The following is a 21563-nucleotide window of genomic DNA, read 5'->3' as shown; positions in this document are numbered from 1 at the left end:
AGACTTTAATTGCTGTAATCATTTTGTTTTATGTTCAAAAGTAAAAAAGGTTTTGTGGTGTATCATTTTGGTTTATTAAACAATATGAGGTCAGGGGTTTTTTTTACTAAGAAAGTGACGCCGATAATCGGCGTCTTCCACTACCAAAATTTTTCCCCTCAAAATACAATTTTCCCCAAAATATAATACTTCCCCTCAAAGAAATGTTTGTTTTCCTTTGGGTCAGTCGACACTTATCCAATTTGTACCATGTATAACGATCTCTCTCTCTCTCTCCCGACGAAAACACAAAACTGGGAACCCCAGTGATTCTAAATATAGCAATTAAAATACGTCATGAAAATTTTATCCCGGCAACTGACTGTGACTATTTCACTGGATTCCGATTTTGCGCGAGTAGGGTATTTCGTCAATTAATTACCGGGATCCAGTAGAATTTTCATCCGGGTTATGTGGAAGACAATATGTTGACGCGAAAACTGAAAACATGTCTCACAATTGGCGTAATTACACAAAAAAAATAAAACTTTCGGACTCAAAAAATACCAATACAATCGACACATTTTTTAAAAATGAATCGCCATCGAATGCCGTTGAAACTCATTCGGAGGTAAGCGATATTGGACATGAAAGTGAAAGTAAAAAATCGGCAGGTGATGCACCTTCTTCTAACACTGTAGCAGATAATGAAACTGAAATCACACATTTAACATCGTCCCCCGGCCCCAGTTCAGAATTTCCCATAATTAAATTTACCCATGCAGCTTTATTTTCAGACGAAACGCAACCAAAACGGGATAGTCGTTTATTCAATTCTCATGTTTACGAATCCAGATACCCATGGCTATACCACAGCCAAACTAAACATGGGTTTATGTGCAAATATTGTGAGCTGTTTGGATCAAATAGTGACCAAAACACTTCTTATGTCACAACTGGTGCTGTGTTAGGGGACAATCCCTCTAGGAGACTAGAAACACACAATAATAGTGATAGACACTTGGCTTCAGTTGAAAAATACTCAAACTTTCAAAGCCAACGCAGTGTTGTTAAATTGCTCGCAACTGCAGCTGTAAAGCAGCAAACAGATGCCATATCTCGAAATAGAAGTTATGTTAAGAAACTTTTCAAAACAGTTTTCTTTATGGCCAAAAAGAAATGGGCCCAAATGAACATGGCAGACTTGGTAAGATTCATGGGGGATGTTTGTGACCCAGAAATAAAAGACATTGCTTCGGAGTCTGTCAATTATCTGTCCAGTACATCAGTCACCGAGTTAATAAACACACTAAGTGAATTTATGGAGAGAAAGGTTTTGGAAGAACTAAGGAAGGAAACGTTTACACTGTTGGCTGATGAAAGTACTGATTCCTGCAACAGAACCCAATTTTCATTGTTTGTCAGGTGGGTCAGTGCAAAGGGCCCCGTGGAGCACTACTTAGGCCTTATAAACATGGATAAAGTAACCAGTTTAGCTCTTTTGACAGCTAATGAAACATTCTTCAGAGGTAAACATCTACAGTTAGAGAAAGTAAGATTCGTTGGACTGGATGGTTGTAACACCATGAACGGTGAAAATAAAGGTAAGCATATGTATGCATTAGTTTCAATAAATTAATTTATTGAGGGAATGTTTAAATTTTTAAAATAATACCAAACAAATCTTTGTAATTCTAGAAATCCTTACAAGAAATCAGAAAGCAGACGACTTAACTTTAAATCAGTAAAAAAATATAAAAATAACTGGGTCTGTATTATTTTTCATTGGAAGTTGGAAACAATGTGGCAAATGGAGAATTTATTCATGTAGTTTTTAACCAAGTTCTTCTTTTGTTTCAATGTTTATATCTTAGATAAAATAAATCTCATTTTAATCTGATTTTAATTTTGCATATTAAAGGTCTACAAAGAAGAATTCGACATGAGAGTCCCCTTTCCATTTATGTGAATTGCCGTAACCATCGCATAGCTTTGTGCTTCGTACATCTGCTTAAGGAAAGTGATCTTTTGAAGGAAGTTGATGGTTTACTGATTTCCATATGGAAACTGTTTCAATATTCTCCAAAGAAAGCAGCTGTCTTCCAGCATATGCAGGAGGTTTATGGAGAAAGGCCAATCAAGATTGTCAGAGCTGCAACAACAAGGTAAATGGCAAGAACTATTTTGATAGCAGCAATAATTGTATCAATCAGTCAGCACGCAAATTCTTCTTTTTGCAATGTTTCTTAAGTTGTCTGCTGCAGATGCGTTAAAAAATGAATATAAAGTTCATTTCGTAATCACGTGTTAACAGAACACACAATATTTGCAGGTGGTTGTCACATCTTCGGGCATGTGTTAGGTTCATTAGTAGATATGAACAGCTGTTGGACACATTTGACGCTCTCATAGAAGACTCCAGAGAACCCGAAGTTCAGGGGATCAGACATTCAGCCACAAATAGAGGCGTCATTGCCATGATTCTTGTACTTGCTGATGTGTTAAAGCCTGTGAACTATCTGTCCCTTTACCTACAGCAAGACTGTGGCACATTCACGGAGTTACCAGCTAGAGTAAAGAAGTGCACAGATGATCTGCATGACATAGTTCATAACTACCAGAACATGACTCTGATGGGACTAGAATTCGGGTAAGAACTAGAATTAAAAACAAGGTGTTCAGAAAAGCCCAGTTGTCACTTTCTGGTTGCTTGATAGTTGAAAGTTATGGGTTCATTTGAGAATAACTTTAAACTAGTTGTGCATGTCTTGTGGACCAGATTCATTAGACAACTTAAGAAAAGGTAAACAAATTATGATGAGCAATTTCTTGTTTAAAACACAATCTTTTAATTGTTTTCTCAAACTTACTAATGTATATTATTCATTATGCAAAACACAAATAATGTTGAGGGTTTTATATTTTTTCCAATTTTAATATGTTCAAAAGTCTTCTGCTAGTCTTACTATGAAACAAAATGTCGTCTGTAGCTAAGAGTTTAGAAAAAGTAAGTTTTGGCCAAAATACTTTAGTGTGATGGACAGATCAGGGATTAAAAATCACTTACAGATGACAGGCAAGTGATTCCAAAATTATTAACGGTGAACCCCATCATGGCATGTCATCAACAATTCAGATGTCCATCATATCTGATTTGCGACTTGTCAGTCTTATTAACTAATTAAACTTACCAGATGACATTTCTTTTCATTTCCAGTAAGTGTGAGGAGATGTTTGACATCATTACAGATAGGACTACTCTAGCTAGACGTGTGAGGGCTGGGGTCCAGATGGAAGCAATCAACCCAGAAGGTATGAGTATATGATCATATTATTTTCTCTTTTTTTGTTAACTGTAAATCACAATGTTAACAATCTCACTGTAATGCACCAGATTAATAGAAAAGAAAATTATTCATAGTATATAATCCAAACATGTTTTGGAGTTGAGCACTGTCTAGAAGAAGTAGAACTACACCGTTTCTACAGTATGCATGTTGAGTGTTCAGACGATATAGAATATATTTATAAGACCATCATTCATCCATTATAGTAAGATAATTTAACTTGAAATCATTTGCCGTTCCATTCGTGTGTGTTCACATAATAGAATTAAAAATGAATGTAAAAAAAATGTATTTCAGGATTTTTGAGACTGTATGGTGTGCCTTTGGTACTAGCTCTAGTAAATGAGGTAGAGGATGCCTTCAGCAACCACTCAGCCGTGCTATCTGCCTTTAGTTTCCTGGATCCAAGTCACCTGCCAGAAGAGGCAAAGGATGTACATGATTATGGAAAGGTTAATCATTTTAAAAGTTTATATTTGTATTTTTTTTCAAACAATGCCTTTAAAATGCCAAAAGGAAAGCACCAACAGATCTTTTGAGTGAAAAAGGCTGAATAACATTTAAAATTTGAAATGAAGCAGAAAATATTGTGACAAAATGAAAAATTGCTCATCATGCATTTTAAATAATTTCCTGAGTTGTCTCTTGGCCTGTAGATACATGTGTTAAAATGTGTATTCATTGGATATGAGTAACAAAGTATGGCTCGAAATAAACACAATATTTATTGGATGATACTGTACATCATACCTTTGAAACAGGTTTAATTCTAACACTTATTCATAATAATTTCACAAATAAGATACATACATGGCTGTCACATGAATGTAAATTATCCTCTCATATAATATAAATCTAATGACAATTTTGAAAAAAATATTTTTTTGTTATGTTTCCAATAATGCATGTGACAGTGTGGTATATCTACTAGTAATGACATGTGTATGTACTACATGTACATAGTACCTTCCATCATGGGAATGGTATGATCTGTTTACAGGATCATGCAAATGTATTGTCATCCTTCTATGGGTCAGAGAAGGTGGATATCTATGAAGGACACAGAAAGATAGTCCCCCCTGAGCTAGGGGATCAGAAATTAATTGAGAATGAGCTCTTGGCTTTCAGAAATCAACTCTTTATGATGAAGGAAAGATAGTAAACAGTTCACTGTTTAGTTAATTTTCATTCATCAGATGTTCAAGTTATTATTTTCATTTTGTGTACAACTTCTGCTTGTACTTACCAATAACAGAGCATGAATTAATGTTCACTTTGAGTTTCAGTGAGTTGCTGTGTTAGTTTTCCTTCATCAAACATTTCATGTTGCTGTTGATATTTGTTTGGCCTGCCAGCTTCTGCTTCCAGATAGTTGAGGTTCTTTGATATGGCAAGCGAAATGCACATTAATTCCTTAAACCACGGTTTAACAGTTAACTATATAGTTAAGAGACTTTGAACCCGGGTTCAAAGTGCCGTTTGCACATTAAATCCTTAAACCCGAGTTCAAGAGTCTCTGCACTCTAACTCTTAACTCTTAACTCTATAGTTAACTGTTAAATAATTAATGTGCATTCCGCGCGTTTTAACCCCAGTTTAAGACTTTGAACCGCAGTTTAAGACTTTGAAAAATAGGTTAAGACTTTTAGGTGTTTGGTTGTCTCTGCACATTAATTATTAACCAATATCGTCATGTGATATTGTTTTGTTCCTGGCGCATTTCTATCAAGATGGCGGCGGATGAAGTTAGTGAATTATTACGTACGTTTGAAACAGCATTCCAAGATATAGAAAGAAAACTTCAAAGTGGTTTTGCAGACAACGCATACTTCGTCAAAAGTGTGAGGTTATTGCAGCAAATAAGGTTATATTTATATAATTTCTTTGTGATCCTTTTATGGTATAAATCTGATAGAAATACCCCTAACCGAAATACAGTCGATTCGGATTAGTGTACAGTTTGTCAATCAGCTCTGGAAAATCAGCAGTTCCGATTAATTTGTATTTAATTCTCCATAATTCCACAATAAAAAAAAAAGATAAGTGTCTAAGGTCTACATTAGGTAAAGGAATAAAGTAACAAAATTTTAGTGAGAAAGCTTTTGTATTATGCTTACAGGGGGGGGGGGGATAAATGCAGCAAAAAGTTAACCAGAACTGATTGAATGAGTTATGTTTTGAAATGCGCATATGGAAATAGAAGGCTTTATTATTTTCAAATACAAAAATTGCTGATTGAAAACAAATGCCATGATAATGTTTTGAAATACTAATTCTGTAAGTTGAAAGATTTTAAATAATTTTCCGAAAAGGTGAACTTTAATTGGCTATTTTTGACCAAAAAATGCATATGCCGTCTGGCCTAACCTGTTATCATACAAAATAAATTTTACCCTTTATTTTTACATCATCTCACATTGACACTAAATCCCGAAATAAATTATTGTGGACTGGACTTGTGAATTAACGTTTTTTGCCAGGTTATTCTAAACTGGTTGACTGACTGTACAGTCAAGTTACCATTCCGGATCATTACCCATAGCGCATCACTTTGATGTTGAAGACCATGCGTATCGCGATAAATAGTTGACATTTTTAGATGATATTTTGCACACAGCATCTTCAAGGCCGTTTTTTTCTAAATGCATTGATTGAGTCGTAATTGGAGCTATTTGTTGTTAAACATTTTGGTATGTTTTGGCGACATGTATATACGACTTTGTTTACTTCCGTCTCGTTTCCAAAAAGAGGTTTAACATTATTCGCGGCCACATTCTAAAACTCTGTTGAAAAGTAAAGAGTTTACGCATTGATTTAAAGGCCATTTAGTAGTCTTTCTCCCTGCAAAAGTCCGTTTCAGTTTTGATTCGTGTTTAAGATTTTGCAACACCTTAAATGAAATGAAGAATTAGGGCAATAACGGATCAAGCGTGATAATATGCGAATTGATAATATAATATATTAAAATATATGCACATCTTGTTGATTCTTTCAATAAATGATCTCACTCGTAATGTTTTATTTATGTTCCATGTTCAATACCGATGATTAGATATGATTAAAACAATTAACATGGTTTATAAGATGCCCATCTTTTCGATCTATTTAGGTTTTTCAACAGATAATTCACACAAGAACACCATGCGAAACGTGTATATACAAGATCACATATAGAAAACAATACAAAAATAATGAATATTATTTATAACTGGCAATGTAACTTGGTCATTGTAAACAACACAGTTCATGTGTCGACAATTCAAATAGCATGTTAGATGCTCCCGGAGTGGTTTCGATCACGTGATCCGTTATGGCTACAACTGATCCGTTAATGCATGAATTCTGCGGTGAAAAAAAGGTATCACAAATACATTTTGCCTGCGATTAAAAATAAAACTATGTGCTGAATCAGTAAGCAAAGTAATATTTAATCAAACTGATGTAAAAGAAGTCTCAAAACATTTATTGCTTTTCGTCAGAACAACTTTATTACGCTACTGATCCGGTAATGGTAACTTGACTGTATAACGGATAGCTAAGCCGAGTGACTTCGAGTCTCATTGCAACGTATGCATAATGCATTCAGTAATTAAATTATTAAACCTCGAAAGACAAATGTCTTTCTTATTGAAACATGCCAGCGGTTTTAAATTTCCAACAAATATTATTTGTTTACAGCGCGAATGTCATGGTACACTGATTCAGCCATTACAGGATCGCTTATTTCTGCGTTTAATAAGACCGAGTTCACGGAAATCGCTGCACACTTGATGAAGTAATAGCTGTTCAAAGCGATGCACCCTATATTCGGGTCATTTTGAGTTGAATACCTTGTTATATTTGATAGTGAAAATAGTGTTTTCAGAGAAATTGATTATTCGCTATAATTTGATTTTTTTTCATTCAAAATTATGTTTTTACTTATTAATATCATAGGAGGTTTTGGGGATTCCGATAATGACGTCAGGTTTTCACATGCGCAAGGTTTGGCCGTCAAGACAGCGGCCATTTCGCTATTGTTTGCATTTGATGAACCGCATCGTGATACGGTTACCATAACAATCTCTATTTGGCACATCTTCGCGACCATTTTTAAGAACAAAAAAATATTCAGAAATGGAAATTCTTTCAGAATAAATTGAATTCAATGAACGAACAGAAATAAGGACGAAAACAAACAACAAAAAGATTGATTTTATGTAATCAACATATAGTATTAACTGATTTGAACCTTTATTTGTCTGTAAAAACTTACCTTGTTACAGATTAAATAAATCCTCTTGATAAATGTAATTGTTTTTTTTTATTGTTCACACGAATTTTGACACTCTTTGTTTAAGCCTTTTTAACCCAGTGTTTAATTGCCACTTCGTTCATCACAAACCGATTATCTCGATATGATCGGATACTGTCCAGACTAAAACAGGGTGTCATAAATCCAGGCCTTTCCAGGGACCCATACTTGTGTAGGTCCCTGAATAAAGTTAAACCACATGTGGCAGGTCATTAAACACAATTTATGATGCCTTCATGTCATCTCTTGGCATATTGAGCAGACATTTAAGCCACAGTTTAAAGCCAATAACTAAACAGTTGCTTTAATAAAATATTTTAACATGTTTAAACAATGCTTGCCTCCATAGGATGGCATAAGCCCCCTTTTTTCCACATTTTTCGAAACCTAAACGCAAAGTGTAACGGAAAGACAGACGGGCAGTGCAATCACTATATGCCCACTTTCAGGGGCATACAAAAAGACATTTGTCCGAAATGGATGAACATGAACTACATAGTATTATAGTATATATACTAGCCAGTTTTAACATAATAATAACGTATTGAACGGGTACTGGCAAATGTAACCTCTGCTATTACGTTTAAAGATCGTACGTTACTGCAGTGTTCGAAATATCATGAAAACAAGCAATCACGTTTGATCACAATAGGGATATAAAATACTTGCATAAAATAAATTAAAAGTAAAGATTTATGGTATCATTAAATGCTAGATTGTTGTCACTCATTATCACTAGTAAACAGATTTCAATATACAAGTATATGCAAAGAAAGTTCAATTTGTAAAATATGCAGGTTTTTTTTCCATATATACCCCTTGTTCAGGACCGTGAAACCGGCATTATAATTTATTGACCTTTTTGCCATTCCATAAAGCGTACTCTTAATTTAATATATGCTTTATTGAATGGCAAAAAGGTCAATAAATGGTAGGTGATTACGATCGAAAAAGACACGTTAAGATGTAACCTTTGTACAAAAGTGTATTTCGTTATTTATCTCCACAAAAAAGGCCGATTTATTCCTAGTTTACACACTGCACGGGCTAATCTGGGATAACAATTTACGCACCAGCATAATGACCAGTTTTCTCAGAACGCGACACAATTATGTTAATGATTCATTTTATAGTTAGTTAATTTCATTGACTACAAATTTGTATTACACTTATGTCTACCTTGAGGTTGTTGTACATAGTATAATTATGTTACAAATATAGTATTTTCTGTAAACAGTATTTGAGTGTGTCCAAGAGTATGATATAGCTGAGATCACTCAAATACTGTCAAATTCTTGCTTTAACTTATATTCTTATGGGCCGTTTCATCAAACATCGTACGACAAATTTAGAATACGATACAAATTTCAAAGAAACATTATTTTAACAGACCGAAGCATATTTTTGCTTATTTCAAGTAAAATCATTTATTTCATCATTTTCTTACCGATGGCTTATATCTTGCGGAGCTATTTATCAATAGCTTGTATATTTTTAGTTTTTAAATTTAAGTTATAAATTAAGATTGTCGTACGATCTTTGATGAAACGGTCCCATAAAAATATAAGTTAAAGCAATAGTGAAAGAGAATGTGGGAAAATGTAGCTAGAAATGGTTTTGAACATGCATAATTGTGTCGTGTTCTGAGAAAAATGGGCATAATGCTTATGCGTAAAGTGACACTTTCCGCCTTATCTGGATTTTTGCTAAGAAGAGACATTATTAAAACAAAACATTCCATAAAAGAGCAAATTGTCGTCCCTTATTAGCCTGTGCGGACTGAACAGGCTAATCTGGGATGACAATTTACGCACCAGCATTATGTCCAGTTTTCTCAGAACGCGAGACAATAATGTTTATGATTCATTTTATAGTTTATTTATTTAATTTACTACAAATTTGTATTACATTATGTATACCTTGAGGTTATTGTACATAGTATAATTATGTTACAATTATAGTATTTTCTGTTAACGAACAAATGCTTTTGTATCGAATACTGTGCATTAATATTGTTTTCTAACCAATGTTTTCTTATAGGGATCACTTGTCCGTCGTTTGTCTCGTTAAAAAGTATTAATAGCATCAGTTTGAAACTTTATACATTAATAGACCTCATTGAGTGGGAGTGCGTCGATAAAGAACTCTTAGCATCCCGCTTTGTTAAATTATTTTTAATTAATGCATAACCATTATTCTTGTATTAGTTAAGTTAAATTGTCTTAAAAAAAATGTTGTCATGTCATTTTTCCATTTTTCTTTTTTGTGTAACGTTTTGAAAATAAAGCTTTTATTTGTTGTTATTATTATTATTAATACGGATGTTTTAGTCCGGTCTGTTTTCCAAATCGTTACAATGGTAAAGTGGTATAGGAGAGGTTGAACATATGATTTTGATTAATAAAGGATTTATATTATTAAACTAGTGTTTTTTCATATTTATCAATGTATGTGGTTCCGTAAATAAATCGGAACTATCCACTTCCGGGTTAAGAAATTGAGATAATTTAGAGATTACATCCATACATTTGGTAATAAAACGACAACATGAAATAACAACTAGTATTATTACTGTATATATTCAACAGTTAGGTAATAAATGTACATTCCGCGCTTGTTAACCCCAGTTTAAGACTTTGAACCGCAGTTTACACTCTTGAACTCGGGTTTAAGGAATTAATGTGCAAACGGCACTTTGAACTCGGGTTCAAAATTTCTTAACTATATAATTAACTGTTAAATAATTAATGTGCATTCCGCGCCTCTTAACCGCAGTTTAAGACTTTGAACCGCAGTTTAAAGTCTCTTTACCCTATAGTTAAGAGAGGACCAATGAAATCGCGGCATTTACCTTCTATATATAGCTAATTGTGGTTTAAGCTCCGCTAATTGGTTGTCTCAGATAACAGATTTGTATCTATTTTTAGACACACTTTGAACTGCGGTTCAAACTCTTGAACTCGGGTTTAAGGATTTAATGTGCAAACGGCACTTTGAACCCGGGTTCAAAGTATCTTAACTATATAGTTAACTGTTAAACCGTGGTTTAAGGATTTAATGTGCATTTCGCTTGCCATACTTTGACTACTGTTTATAACCTGTTAATACTTTTTTGTTACAGTTGTGTAGGTATATTAATACAGACATTGTTAAAAATATCACTTTTTAATTTTTGAGATTTTTTTTATATCAGACCAGTGATATTTTGCAATAAAATTTTTACTGACATAATAATGTATAGTATTAATTGTTCAGCTTAAGTTTTTACTAATTTAAGACCTGAAACACTAATATTAGCTGTAATAAAGAATTGTTTTATGAATTAATGTAAGTGACTTATGATTAATGTACAGGTTTCTGTAATTGCTTAAGGCAACTGTTTATTTCGGATTTAATATTAATAAACAAATTTAGTACTATTCAGTCATAACATAGTCATTATACTATTCAGTCTTTGGTGCAGTAGAACACAGACAGTGAATAAATAATAATTTAATGTTTATTGGCTATTGGAGAAAAATGACATAATTTACTTTTATTTTATAACTGATAAACATTTTAACAATGAAACTGCATACTTTATACTTCATTGGTTTAAATAGACGTTTAAATGTATTTTCAGAAGGAAAGGCTGTGACACACTGGGGAAGGTGTATATGCATATTGCCCAAGATGACATCATGCAGGAATCGTATCCAACTGTACTCCAGCTTTACAAACTTGCCCTGTTGGTGCCACAATCAACAGCAGTTGTAGAGAGAGGATTCAGTGCCATGAACGACATGTGTACGGACTTAAGGTCACTAGGCCAGCAGACCCTGGATTCACTTATGAGAATCAACCTCTACCAGGAGGAGCTGTTAGAAGAGGACTTGGAATTAGTTGTTGATCTGTTTAAGAACAAAAAGGAAAGAGATATGCCTCTGTAGGCTAGATGTAGACTAAAGAAACGTTGCAAAAAATGTGCTTGCTGACTGATTGATGTATATAAGACATTGAAATAAACAATTTTTATTTTTTCCCCAAATATGTCTCTTTCGTACTCTTTTTTCCCCTCTCAACCAGCGTCCAGCGTCTTCCCCTTTTTCTAAAAAAAAACCCTGGAGGTTTACAGTTGATGTGATATTTCATGTTTGGGCAAGTTGCTTTACGTTCAGTGCGAGTAGATTTTGGAAGTACTGGCCTGGTAGGGCAAGTTGGTTTTTCGGTTAATGTTGAGCCCTGTTATATCTCAAATTTATTTCATAAACAACTAATAAAGTATATAACTATAATTAATATGATTTTGAATTATTATAAAGAGTTATATTAAGTTAGTTTTTCCCAAATCAGTAAATTTAACATGAAATGCATTTTTTTCCCAAAATGGCCAGGGAAAGGCCTGATGTATCTATATTGTGTCAATATTTGTTGATAAAAACATTCCAATTTGGTCCATTTTATTGATAAAAAATGCTCAAATTTTCCATTTTATCGATTTAAAAAATCCCAATTAGACTCAAAATGGCTAAGAAACTGAGACTGTGCATGAAGGCTGAACTGTCTGAAACTAATGTTGAAAAAATCATTGATATATATTTAAGAAAAAGGACAATAACATTCAGCTGTGAATATTACATTCATGCATACATGTGTATTCATATAATAAATATCAATACATATAAAAGAGTAAATTTTTAATTTTCCCCTTTTCCTAAAAAAACGACGTGTTTTTCCCCTTTGGACGGGCCCCGCCACCATTCCCCTATAGGTGAAAAAAAACACTGCCTCAGTTTAGGTGGTTCATGTGCACACATACACAATTATTATTATTTACCCACAATTTCAAACCTTAAATTCACAAATGTGGTAATGGATCAAAAGGAATTTTAAGCAATGTCATCAATGGTTTAACAGTTGTATCAGTCAGACTCATAGTATGGCATTTGCCAAGATTTTATTACTTAGATGTATAAAAATACCTGTACATTACTATACAGTACAGCCAAGGCGGAACAAATATTATCTGCGGCTTCGCCACGGCAAGATTATTAGCACGGGGCGGCCAAATCGTGTGTTCACGCAGCAAATCGCCGCGGCACTCTGCATTGTTCCGCGCAACGATGCCGAGCCTGTATCAACCTCGCGTACTTTCGCGAAGTGAATCCGCCGCATACGTACGTGGCGGATCAAGTGAATAGATATACATCTACATGTTCATTTGTGTAGCATAGAAACCTTGATTTACGCCACTTTCATAGTTATTAGTTTCATGTCATAAAGTGATATCATGGGCATCGTACAGTTTATAGGTGCCTATCGCAACCGTTGTTTATTGTTTGTGTTTTCACTTATATACACTTATATTTGTTAATGCAGCATCAACATACTAAAACAATATCACGAAAAGAGGAAAATAATGCATTTGAATATCAACCGTACTTTGACAACTGACGACAGAAATTATTCGATTTACTATGTAAATCTCGGTGGAGTGCAGATTTGTTCATACGGCACAAAGACACTATTTTGTTTTACGGATCCTTTTTTCTTAGAGGACTGGATGAGTCATGTAAAATATCGACTATAACAAAAAAAAATTTTATAAACAACTGGTAGCAAGATGTGTTGCAGATAATTGGTCAGTAACCACATTTCAACAAACTATTTTGTACAAAATTATGTGACCTTGTTAATGTGTGAAATACATTCTTTACGGGCAGGAAACTTACTTTCTTGCCAGGCACACTAAATATGCTTATATGATAATACCTGTTGTCCTAATAATTAAAACCAAAAACAAATATGTTTGTTGATCATTTAAAGTTGTCTAATGGTCATCTAACAGTTCATAGGTGTCTATCGCAACCGTTATTTATTGTTTTTGTTTTCACTTAAGATACACTTATATTTGTGAATGCAGCATCAACATACTAAAACAATATCCAGGAAAGAGAAAGTAATGCATTTGTATATCAACCGTACTTTCGTTTTTCCCAACTTACGACAGAAAGTATTCGATTTACGATGTGAATTTAGTTTTTGTGCAGATTCGTTCAAATGACACAAAGACACTATTTTGTTTAACGAATCATTTCGGCTTAGAAGAATGTCCAGTCATAAAAAATATCTAATTTTATAAACAGCCTGTAGCAAGATAAGTTGCAGCTTATTGTCAGAAACCACATTTTCACTAACTCTTTTGACCTGTTTATTCTTTTCAGTTCAATTGGACAGTGAAAAATGCCCATAATATCACTTCAATATAAAATAATAATGAAACGGTGCAGTTAATAGACGCACACAAAGGAACTTAAACTCCTTAAGCCGATTCTAAAAATGACAAAGATAAATTATTATTGAAATTGAATTAATACATGCCCTTGATTATCGTGTTTTGTTTTGATGACTTCGATTTTTGTTAACTTTTCAGGATTACAACAATTTGTTTATAAACGGGAATGCACTCACTAAAAACACAACAGCACGAATTTTTTATTAACTATGTTATCTATTTTATTTTGAATCCGCGCACATTAAATGATAGGATTTGTCATATTATTATAAATGTTCTTTTAATTTTTTTTAACAACTAATCATTTAAAAAAGATTGTTTATTTTATGATACTCCGCATCATGTCACAAATCGAGGCTTGCCTCGGCATGCCGCGGCGGACAGATGCGAAGCTTCGCGGCGAAATTCGACTTGCCGCCGCATACTTACGCGGCTTCAACAGCTGACGCGGCATCGACTCGTTTCGCCTTGCCGCCGCGGATCGCGAAATATGTTTGTTCCGCCTTGGCTGTACTGTATAACAGGCACCAACCTTTTAATTAGAAATTTGGAGGTAAAAAACTGCGCGCTATACAAAGTAACTTATGATATGCAAGCTTGAGTGTTATTCCAATCACTGTATCACTATTTAATAGGAAATTCAATTTTTGCCTTACAATCATCCCTTTAACCCTCACTGCGCTATATATACGACTGATAAGAATCTCTGCTGGTACTGAATAAATTTAGACTGATTCCAATATTGATAGGTATGTTACTTGGCCACCAATTTCTAACATATTTTGAAGAAATAAGTCCATAAAACCTATATGATCTTTAATCAGCAATGAATGGCCTACACTTTGATGATAATGACATTGTGAAATTTTACCTGTCTCACCTGTGCAGGTGTGCTGAAGGTGTGACAATTGAGAAAAAAAGGATATTTTTAATAATTTTATTCTTTGCTAATAATTTTAACATTTTACAAATCTTTTCAGAAAGCAAAAACATTATATAATGATTATTACAATTATTTTTCATGAAAATGTGCATTTGATAACTAAAATGAAACAAATAATAACAAGGTATGTTGACACCAATTTTCCTATTGTAACACAGTTTTTTTACCCTATAACTATAGTAAACAGATAAATTTAAGCTGACTTAAATGTAATAAAAATGATATAGATATTGAAAACTATTTATTGATTACAGTACAATGAAAAAACAAGTTTTGATTCAAGAAAAACTCAGGTGTAATCTACAGGTAAGCTGATTACAGGTGTATAGAATAAATAAAATATGCAGAACACCATTTCAATTCTTCTTTGTCTTTCATAACAGTGTGAATGTTTACACATTGTTTCAATTAATCTTCTATGTCAATTTCATTCAACTGGTAGTTAACCAGAGTATGATACCTTTCAAAGCATTAGGTACCACACACAGAGGTTTTTCGCAGTCCTTGCACCAGTATCTGGTTTCACTGCGTTTTCTGGTCTTTCCTGGAGTATGATGCTTCCCACTGTTTTCATTGCATACTAGTGCTGCAACAATATACCGGTATATCGGTATATATCGCAATACGCAATCTGCATATTGTATTGCGATACGATTTTCATCATACCGGTACGAAAATTTTACAAAATTCATTCACATTTCGTCAAGAAAAGCCATCCGAAATAATGATAACAAGGTAAACAAAACAAAGCATTGTAAATTTTTTTTTTCTTAAAAGTAACATTCTGAAAGTGTATTTTACGGAGTAGCGTTGTTACATCGGAGCATTCGTTCGATGCTTTTGAACAGATTATCGTTGAATTAATTGCGAACAGCTGTAAATGTTTCGTTCAATTCTGAATTGAGCATTATTAAATTTGTAATTTGAATTTCGAAAATACGCTTCCAAATTTTAATGCTTATGCGACAATAAGAAATTCTAGCGTCAAATAAAAAGTGCTTTATCCTTTGTCTCAATAAAAAGCGCGCGAAAATTATACAGACATGTAGAACGTCGCATGGAAAGTATGGGTGTATTTTGTGTTGTATAAAAATGGGAACATCACGTCAGGTGAATTACGCGTGTTCAGTGGAAAAAAACGCCCCGGTTGGACGTTATTTCATCACATCTTTAAATAGTAACAAATGCCAAAATGTATTTGATACTTAAGAAAATTTGCAAATGTTTGTGTTTCTTGTTATTCTTGAGTACATTTAAAGTAAATATTTACCAGAATTTGCTTTAAAACTGGAATATACGGGATTATCGGGTAATTGGCAAGTTATAATTTTGGTACAAGTTAGCAATATATTGCGATATATTGCAATACGGGTTTTTGAACTGACAATATATTGCAATACGGTTTTTGGCGTATTGTTGCAGCACTATTGCATACCACACACTTCCTTGTGGGATTTTTCACCTTTGCACCTTCTTTGGCTGGAATGAGGCAAGGGAAATGACTTTCTGTCAGGCGCTTCTCCTGATCCCGATGGATTGATGGACGCCCACGAGGAACCTTCACCATCTCATGGCTGGCCATCATCTGCTTCGCAAGCTCGAGCCGAAACTTGTAGTGCGTCAGTGGTCTTCCTTCGCCACGATTTTTCAGATACAAAATGTAGGCGTTTGTAACCACTAGATTGATGATGTGGAAGAACAGTTTTAGCCACCATTCCTTGGTTTTCCTTGAAAAACTGTAATACTTCCCGAGCTGATCGGAGCGATCCACGCCACCCATGTGTCTGTTGTAATCCAGAATACACAGTGGTTTTACAACTGGATCCCCACTGTAATGGTCAGTCTTTGTAGTTACCACCATTGTGTGATTATGCTTTGTAGACAGCATACTAACTTACCTTTTGTCTGTCCATTTCATAGCCAGCAGATTGTCACATTGCCTATACATTACATCGCCTCCTTTTGCTTTAGTTTTCAGGGCGACCGGTACTTCACAGCGATTTAGTCGTACAGTTGCAACAGCCATTGTGTTCTCAGCAGACAATCTGTCGAACAGGGTTGGAGATGAGTAAAAGTTGTCAACATACAGGCAGTAGCCTTTGTTCAGAAGATTTGATCTTGGTAGCAGCCCCATCACCATGCCATAGGAATGGCCCAACTGAACTTCGCCTACCGTTGCGTTAGGGTCAGGATCAAAGTCTGCACCTGTGAAGACGTTGAAGTCACACACTTACTTTCACTTGCAATGTAGACTTTCATACCAAACTTGTCTGGCTTGTTGGGTATGTACTTTTTGAACCTCAAACGTCCTCTCCACGGGACCATCCCCTCATAAATGGCAATGTTCTCGTCTTGAGTGTAGGTGTTGCGAAACCGAGCCGAAACCACATCATATATGGGGTTCACCTAAAAAACACAAGAAAATTAACAAACATATAATTGGTTATCTTCAAGTAGAATAAATTAGTGTTCTAAATATATTTTTGCATTGATATGTCATGTCTGAAAACAATAACGACTCCAGCGGAAACAGATAATTTTTGTTGACAATGTTTGTTCTTTTCAATGATTGTATGTGTTACAATATAAGTCTCCTTGTAAGTTGTAATGCATATTTAGTTATTTCAAAATATAAATATTGTTTGTTTAGCCATAAAGGCTTGTGTCATTTGTTATTTTCAAGTGTTTGTTATTCACTTCATACCTTGTACAGAGGATCGAACCCATCGTCATGTCTAGTGGGGGCAGTGGAATTGTCAGCCAGGTGAAGGAACGAAAGGAGGGACACAAAACGATCCGTGGTCATTTCAGTCCCATATATTGGAGTGCTCTTATACTTGTCTGTTGTCAACAAGCCCCATCAAGATTGACATACCCAAGAATTTTGCCATTTCATTGCCAGTGGCGTCTACCCAAGAGTTCATCTGTGAAAAACGGGAGGGGACCTTCTGAGCCCATACTTGTGATTAATAGCGATTTGTTTCAAATGCTATATTGTTCATGTCAGTGTTATTCAGAAACAAATTGAAATATTCTAACGGAGTCGCATCCTGATCTACTTCAACTTTCAAACCACTGTCACCAGTGAATGGCCGACCAAGTGGCTCCCTAACTTCATAAGACCAATTCATTTGTATTTCGTTCGGATAGTCTCTATCGTTCTTAAAATTGTCAGCTTCGAACTCAGGACACCTCCGTTCATTATTAGCCACCAAGTCTGCTTCCTCAAAGCCTTCAAATTCGCCCTCGGAATCCAAATTCCCGAAGTACGTATCAGCTAAATTTTCATGATCCGCCATCTTGAACAACTTTGTTTGCAAATTTCTTTGTTCAATCTCGTTTTCAAATTTCTTGCGCAATATCCGGAGTTTCGTTACTATTTTTAGGTCATTGCATCATTTATTCATATTTTCACTGGTTAATTTTTTAATACTTGATGACGTTGACGGAAACCCAAAAACTTTGACGAAACAATACATCACTATCGAAAACGGGTTAACTCGATTCCCGTCAAATACGACGCTTACTACGGAACCGAGTTATCTTGGTTCCCACAGATTGAGGGTTAACCAGTAATTTTTGGAGTCAATTTACTGCAAACAAAGAAAATTCACAACAAAGGTTGAGCATTTAATAACAACTTTACAATAAATCACAAAATATACATTCCTTTTAAATGACATAAATACTTGCTCATAAATTTGGTAAAAAGAAATATTTTCTTTTAATTATTACAATGTCCCCACTTTTTGTGGCAAAAATAAGCAGTGTTTTGTTTTCACCATGTTGGGAATGGAGCCTGGTCCCTTTCGATTGGGAAAAATTCTGTTTTTTTTTACTAATTTTGGGAAATAAGTGTTGATTTTTTGCTAACAAATACTCTTAAATTGGGCCTACAAGTGATTTGAATATAATGTTAACTAAAGTTCAACTTACAGAGCCAGACCCGAATTGGAACGAAAACTAGATGTATTTGTGAAACACAATGTCCCCCTATTAACGTTTGACCTTGAAGGACGACCTTGACCTTGACCCTTCACCACTCAAAATGTGCAGCTCCTTGAGATACACACGCATTTCAAATATAAAATTGCTAACTTCAATATTGCAGAAGTGACATTACATGAGCAATTTTGACCCATATATTTGACCTTGAAGGATGACCGTGACCTTGACCTTTCACCACTCAAAATGTGCAGCTCCATGAGATACACATGCATGCCAAATATCAAGTTGCTATCTTCAATATTGCAAAAGTATTCATAAAATAAGCGATTTGGCCAGATACATTTGACCTCTGACCTTGAAGGATGACCTTGACCTTTCACCACTCAAAATGTGCAGCTCCATGAGATACACATGCATGCCAAATATCAAGTTGCTATCTTCAATATTGCAAAAGTATTTATAAAATAAGCGATTTGGGCCACATATATTTGACCTCTGGCCTTAAAGGATGACCTTGACCTTGACCTTTCACCACTCAAAATGTGCAGCTCCATGAGATACACATGCATGCCAAATATCAAGTTGCTATCTTCAATATTGCAAAAGTATTCATAAAATGAGCGATTTTGGCCACATATATTTGACCTCTGACCTTGAAGGATGACCTTGACCTTGACCTTTCACCACTCAAAATGTGCAGCTTTATGAGATACACATGCATGCCAAATATGAAGTTGCTATCTTCAATATAGCAAAAGTTATTGCAAAATGTTAAAGTTGGCGCAAACCAACCAACAGACCAACCAACCAACAGACCAACCAATCAACAGACCAACCAACCAACAGACAGGGCAAAAACAATGTGTCCCCCACTACTATAGTGGGGGACATAAAAAAACTGATAAGTTTTATTTAATTATTAATTACATTACTGGAACAGGGTATTATAACTGCATATATCTAAGAAATGCATAAAAAGCATAGTAAAACAGGTTCCTGTTAAGTTCATGCATAAACCTATTAGCTGTTGTTTGTAATGGTTTGGAGGATTGACATTCCACAACCTAGATGTATTGTGCAGGATAAACAGAACTTTGCACTGATACCCCAAATTAAAAGATTCCATCAGCTCCATTAAAGCCCTTTCAAGGCAAGTCATTATTTGCCCCAAGTACTTTGCACCCTAACCCTTACCCACCAAATATATATACTGTGAAACCATTTATTTTCGACAGCACAAAATTTCGCCATTTTTATAAAAATGACGATTTCGTCAGCACATAAATTCGCCGATTTCTGATTTTGAATTTTTAAAAAAAGCGTCAGTCAATATCCGATTTGTGTGTAATACATATACGCGATCAATCGCAGTTGCGAAAAATCGTGGTACGAATGCGGGAACACACTTGAGAATCACTGCAGGAGGTGGGGCCTGTTTGGGGCCTGTTTGTCACATGCCAATTAACTAGTCTTTTGTTATCAAGGGACAGTAATGGACCCTCATAATATATGCCTTTCACACGTTCATTGTTAACTGTTAACGAGTGTTTGTAACAACGAAGCCAATTGCCAATTAGTTTTATTCTATTATTATAATTGCCATACTGATAACAATTTTATTAAAATGCTGTCGATACTGTTTTAAAACTGTTTGTGTTATACAAAAGAGGTTCCAGATTGTTAAGTGTTTTTTTTTCAAATAAAATGCTTTTTTATTCTGATATCAACATTAAAATTATAAACTCTATGTGTGTGTTTGTTCTTAAAAAGTAAACTACCGGTATATAGATCTAAATAAAAAATGTCAATAATTTAAAAATAAATAAATTGATACATATAAAATAGTAATAAGTGTGGTTAAACGAAAACATTCAAACAACAAACAGCAATTAAAATAATCTTTATTTATTTGTGGTAAATACGCATGTTGATCACACATCATCATCTTTTCATTTGGTTTATTGTCTTTCATCGGCATTTGCTGCGTGATGGCTAATATGCAACACCCCTTAAAAACACAATGCACCTAATGGGTAATAAAGTTATAAACAATTAGCGCTAATTCATTACCATTCTACATAAACGAAGTCAACGCATTCGATACAGCTGTACTGCACACGCGTTTTAAAGAAGTGTAACGTGTCAGTTAAGTACCTTGTGTAATCAACATCCCTTTGTGTCAAAACCGGATTAATCTTGATTACGAAACAGCAGTGAATGTGTGCATGGATTATGTTGGAATTTAATGCCTCATGTCTACGGTAAAGTTTTAAAATATTGTTCAACTTAGTGTTTGTTTTTGTTCAAAAATAGAGCATGATTGTTCGTTAGGATCTTAAATTCGCCGATCGGTCGACTGACGAAATTTATGAAAATTAATGCCTGACGATTAATAATGGTTTCACAGTAACACAATTTAGAAAAAATATAAGAGTATTATAATTAACATTTTGAATATTGTATTTGTCAGGTATCAACAGCAGTACAACATTGTATTTTCTCTTCTTGCAGACAGTGTTTCTCGTTAAGAGATTAGAGTTAAATGATTAAACTGCAAACATGGATACATTAAATGAAATACCAATTTAAAAAATAAACAATGTCATTCTTATAAGCTCTATAAAAAAGGAAATGAGCTATAAAATTGTGAACTTGGCATGTTTGTATGTTATCATGCTTTTAATGACACGCAAGGCCCCTTCATGGACAATGAACACCTGCGTTTGACTAAAATCAAACATTGAATATATTATCCCTCATAAAATAAGGTTCATCATA

General features: G+C 34.4%; 2 protein-coding genes across 3 annotated transcripts; one reads left to right on the top strand and one right to left on the bottom strand.

The window, feature by feature from the left end:
- The first annotated feature begins 413 nt into the window (after positions 1-413).
- Positions 414-11717, top strand: LOC127864933 (E3 SUMO-protein ligase KIAA1586-like). 2 transcript variants are annotated; one of them, XM_052404821.1, is made up of 6 exons: positions 414-1583; positions 1901-2144; positions 2312-2629; positions 3197-3291; positions 3624-3778; positions 4327-4706. In XM_052404821.1, the coding sequence occupies exons 1-6, from the start codon at positions 488-490 to the stop codon at positions 4483-4485; spliced, it is 2067 nt and encodes a 688-aa protein (XP_052260781.1). In that variant the 5' UTR covers positions 414-487; the 3' UTR covers positions 4486-4706. The 2 variants fall into 2 exon arrangements, with proteins under 2 accessions (XP_052260781.1, XP_052260782.1); XM_052404822.1 differs by lacking the exon at positions 4327-4706 and adding an exon at positions 11243-11717 and having other exon boundaries at positions 418-1583.
- A 3528-nt stretch (positions 11718-15245) lies between these two features.
- On the bottom strand, positions 15246-18136 carry LOC127862614 (piggyBac transposable element-derived protein 4-like). Its single transcript, XM_052402148.1, has 5 exons — positions 18050-18136; positions 17099-17243; positions 16736-17042; positions 16273-16621; positions 15246-15272 (listed from the first exon to the last, which is right to left on the bottom strand). The coding sequence occupies exons 1-5, from the start codon at positions 18134-18136 to the stop codon at positions 15246-15248; spliced, it is 915 nt and encodes a 304-aa protein (XP_052258108.1).
- Positions 18137-21563: the final 3427 nt, after the last annotated feature.

This window comes from Dreissena polymorpha, chromosome 1 (assembly GCF_020536995.1).
Source record: "Dreissena polymorpha isolate Duluth1 chromosome 1, UMN_Dpol_1.0, whole genome shotgun sequence".
Lineage (NCBI taxonomy): Eukaryota > Metazoa > Mollusca > Bivalvia > Myida > Dreissenidae > Dreissena > Dreissena polymorpha.
This window is presented reverse-complemented; position numbering and strand designations above follow the sequence as displayed.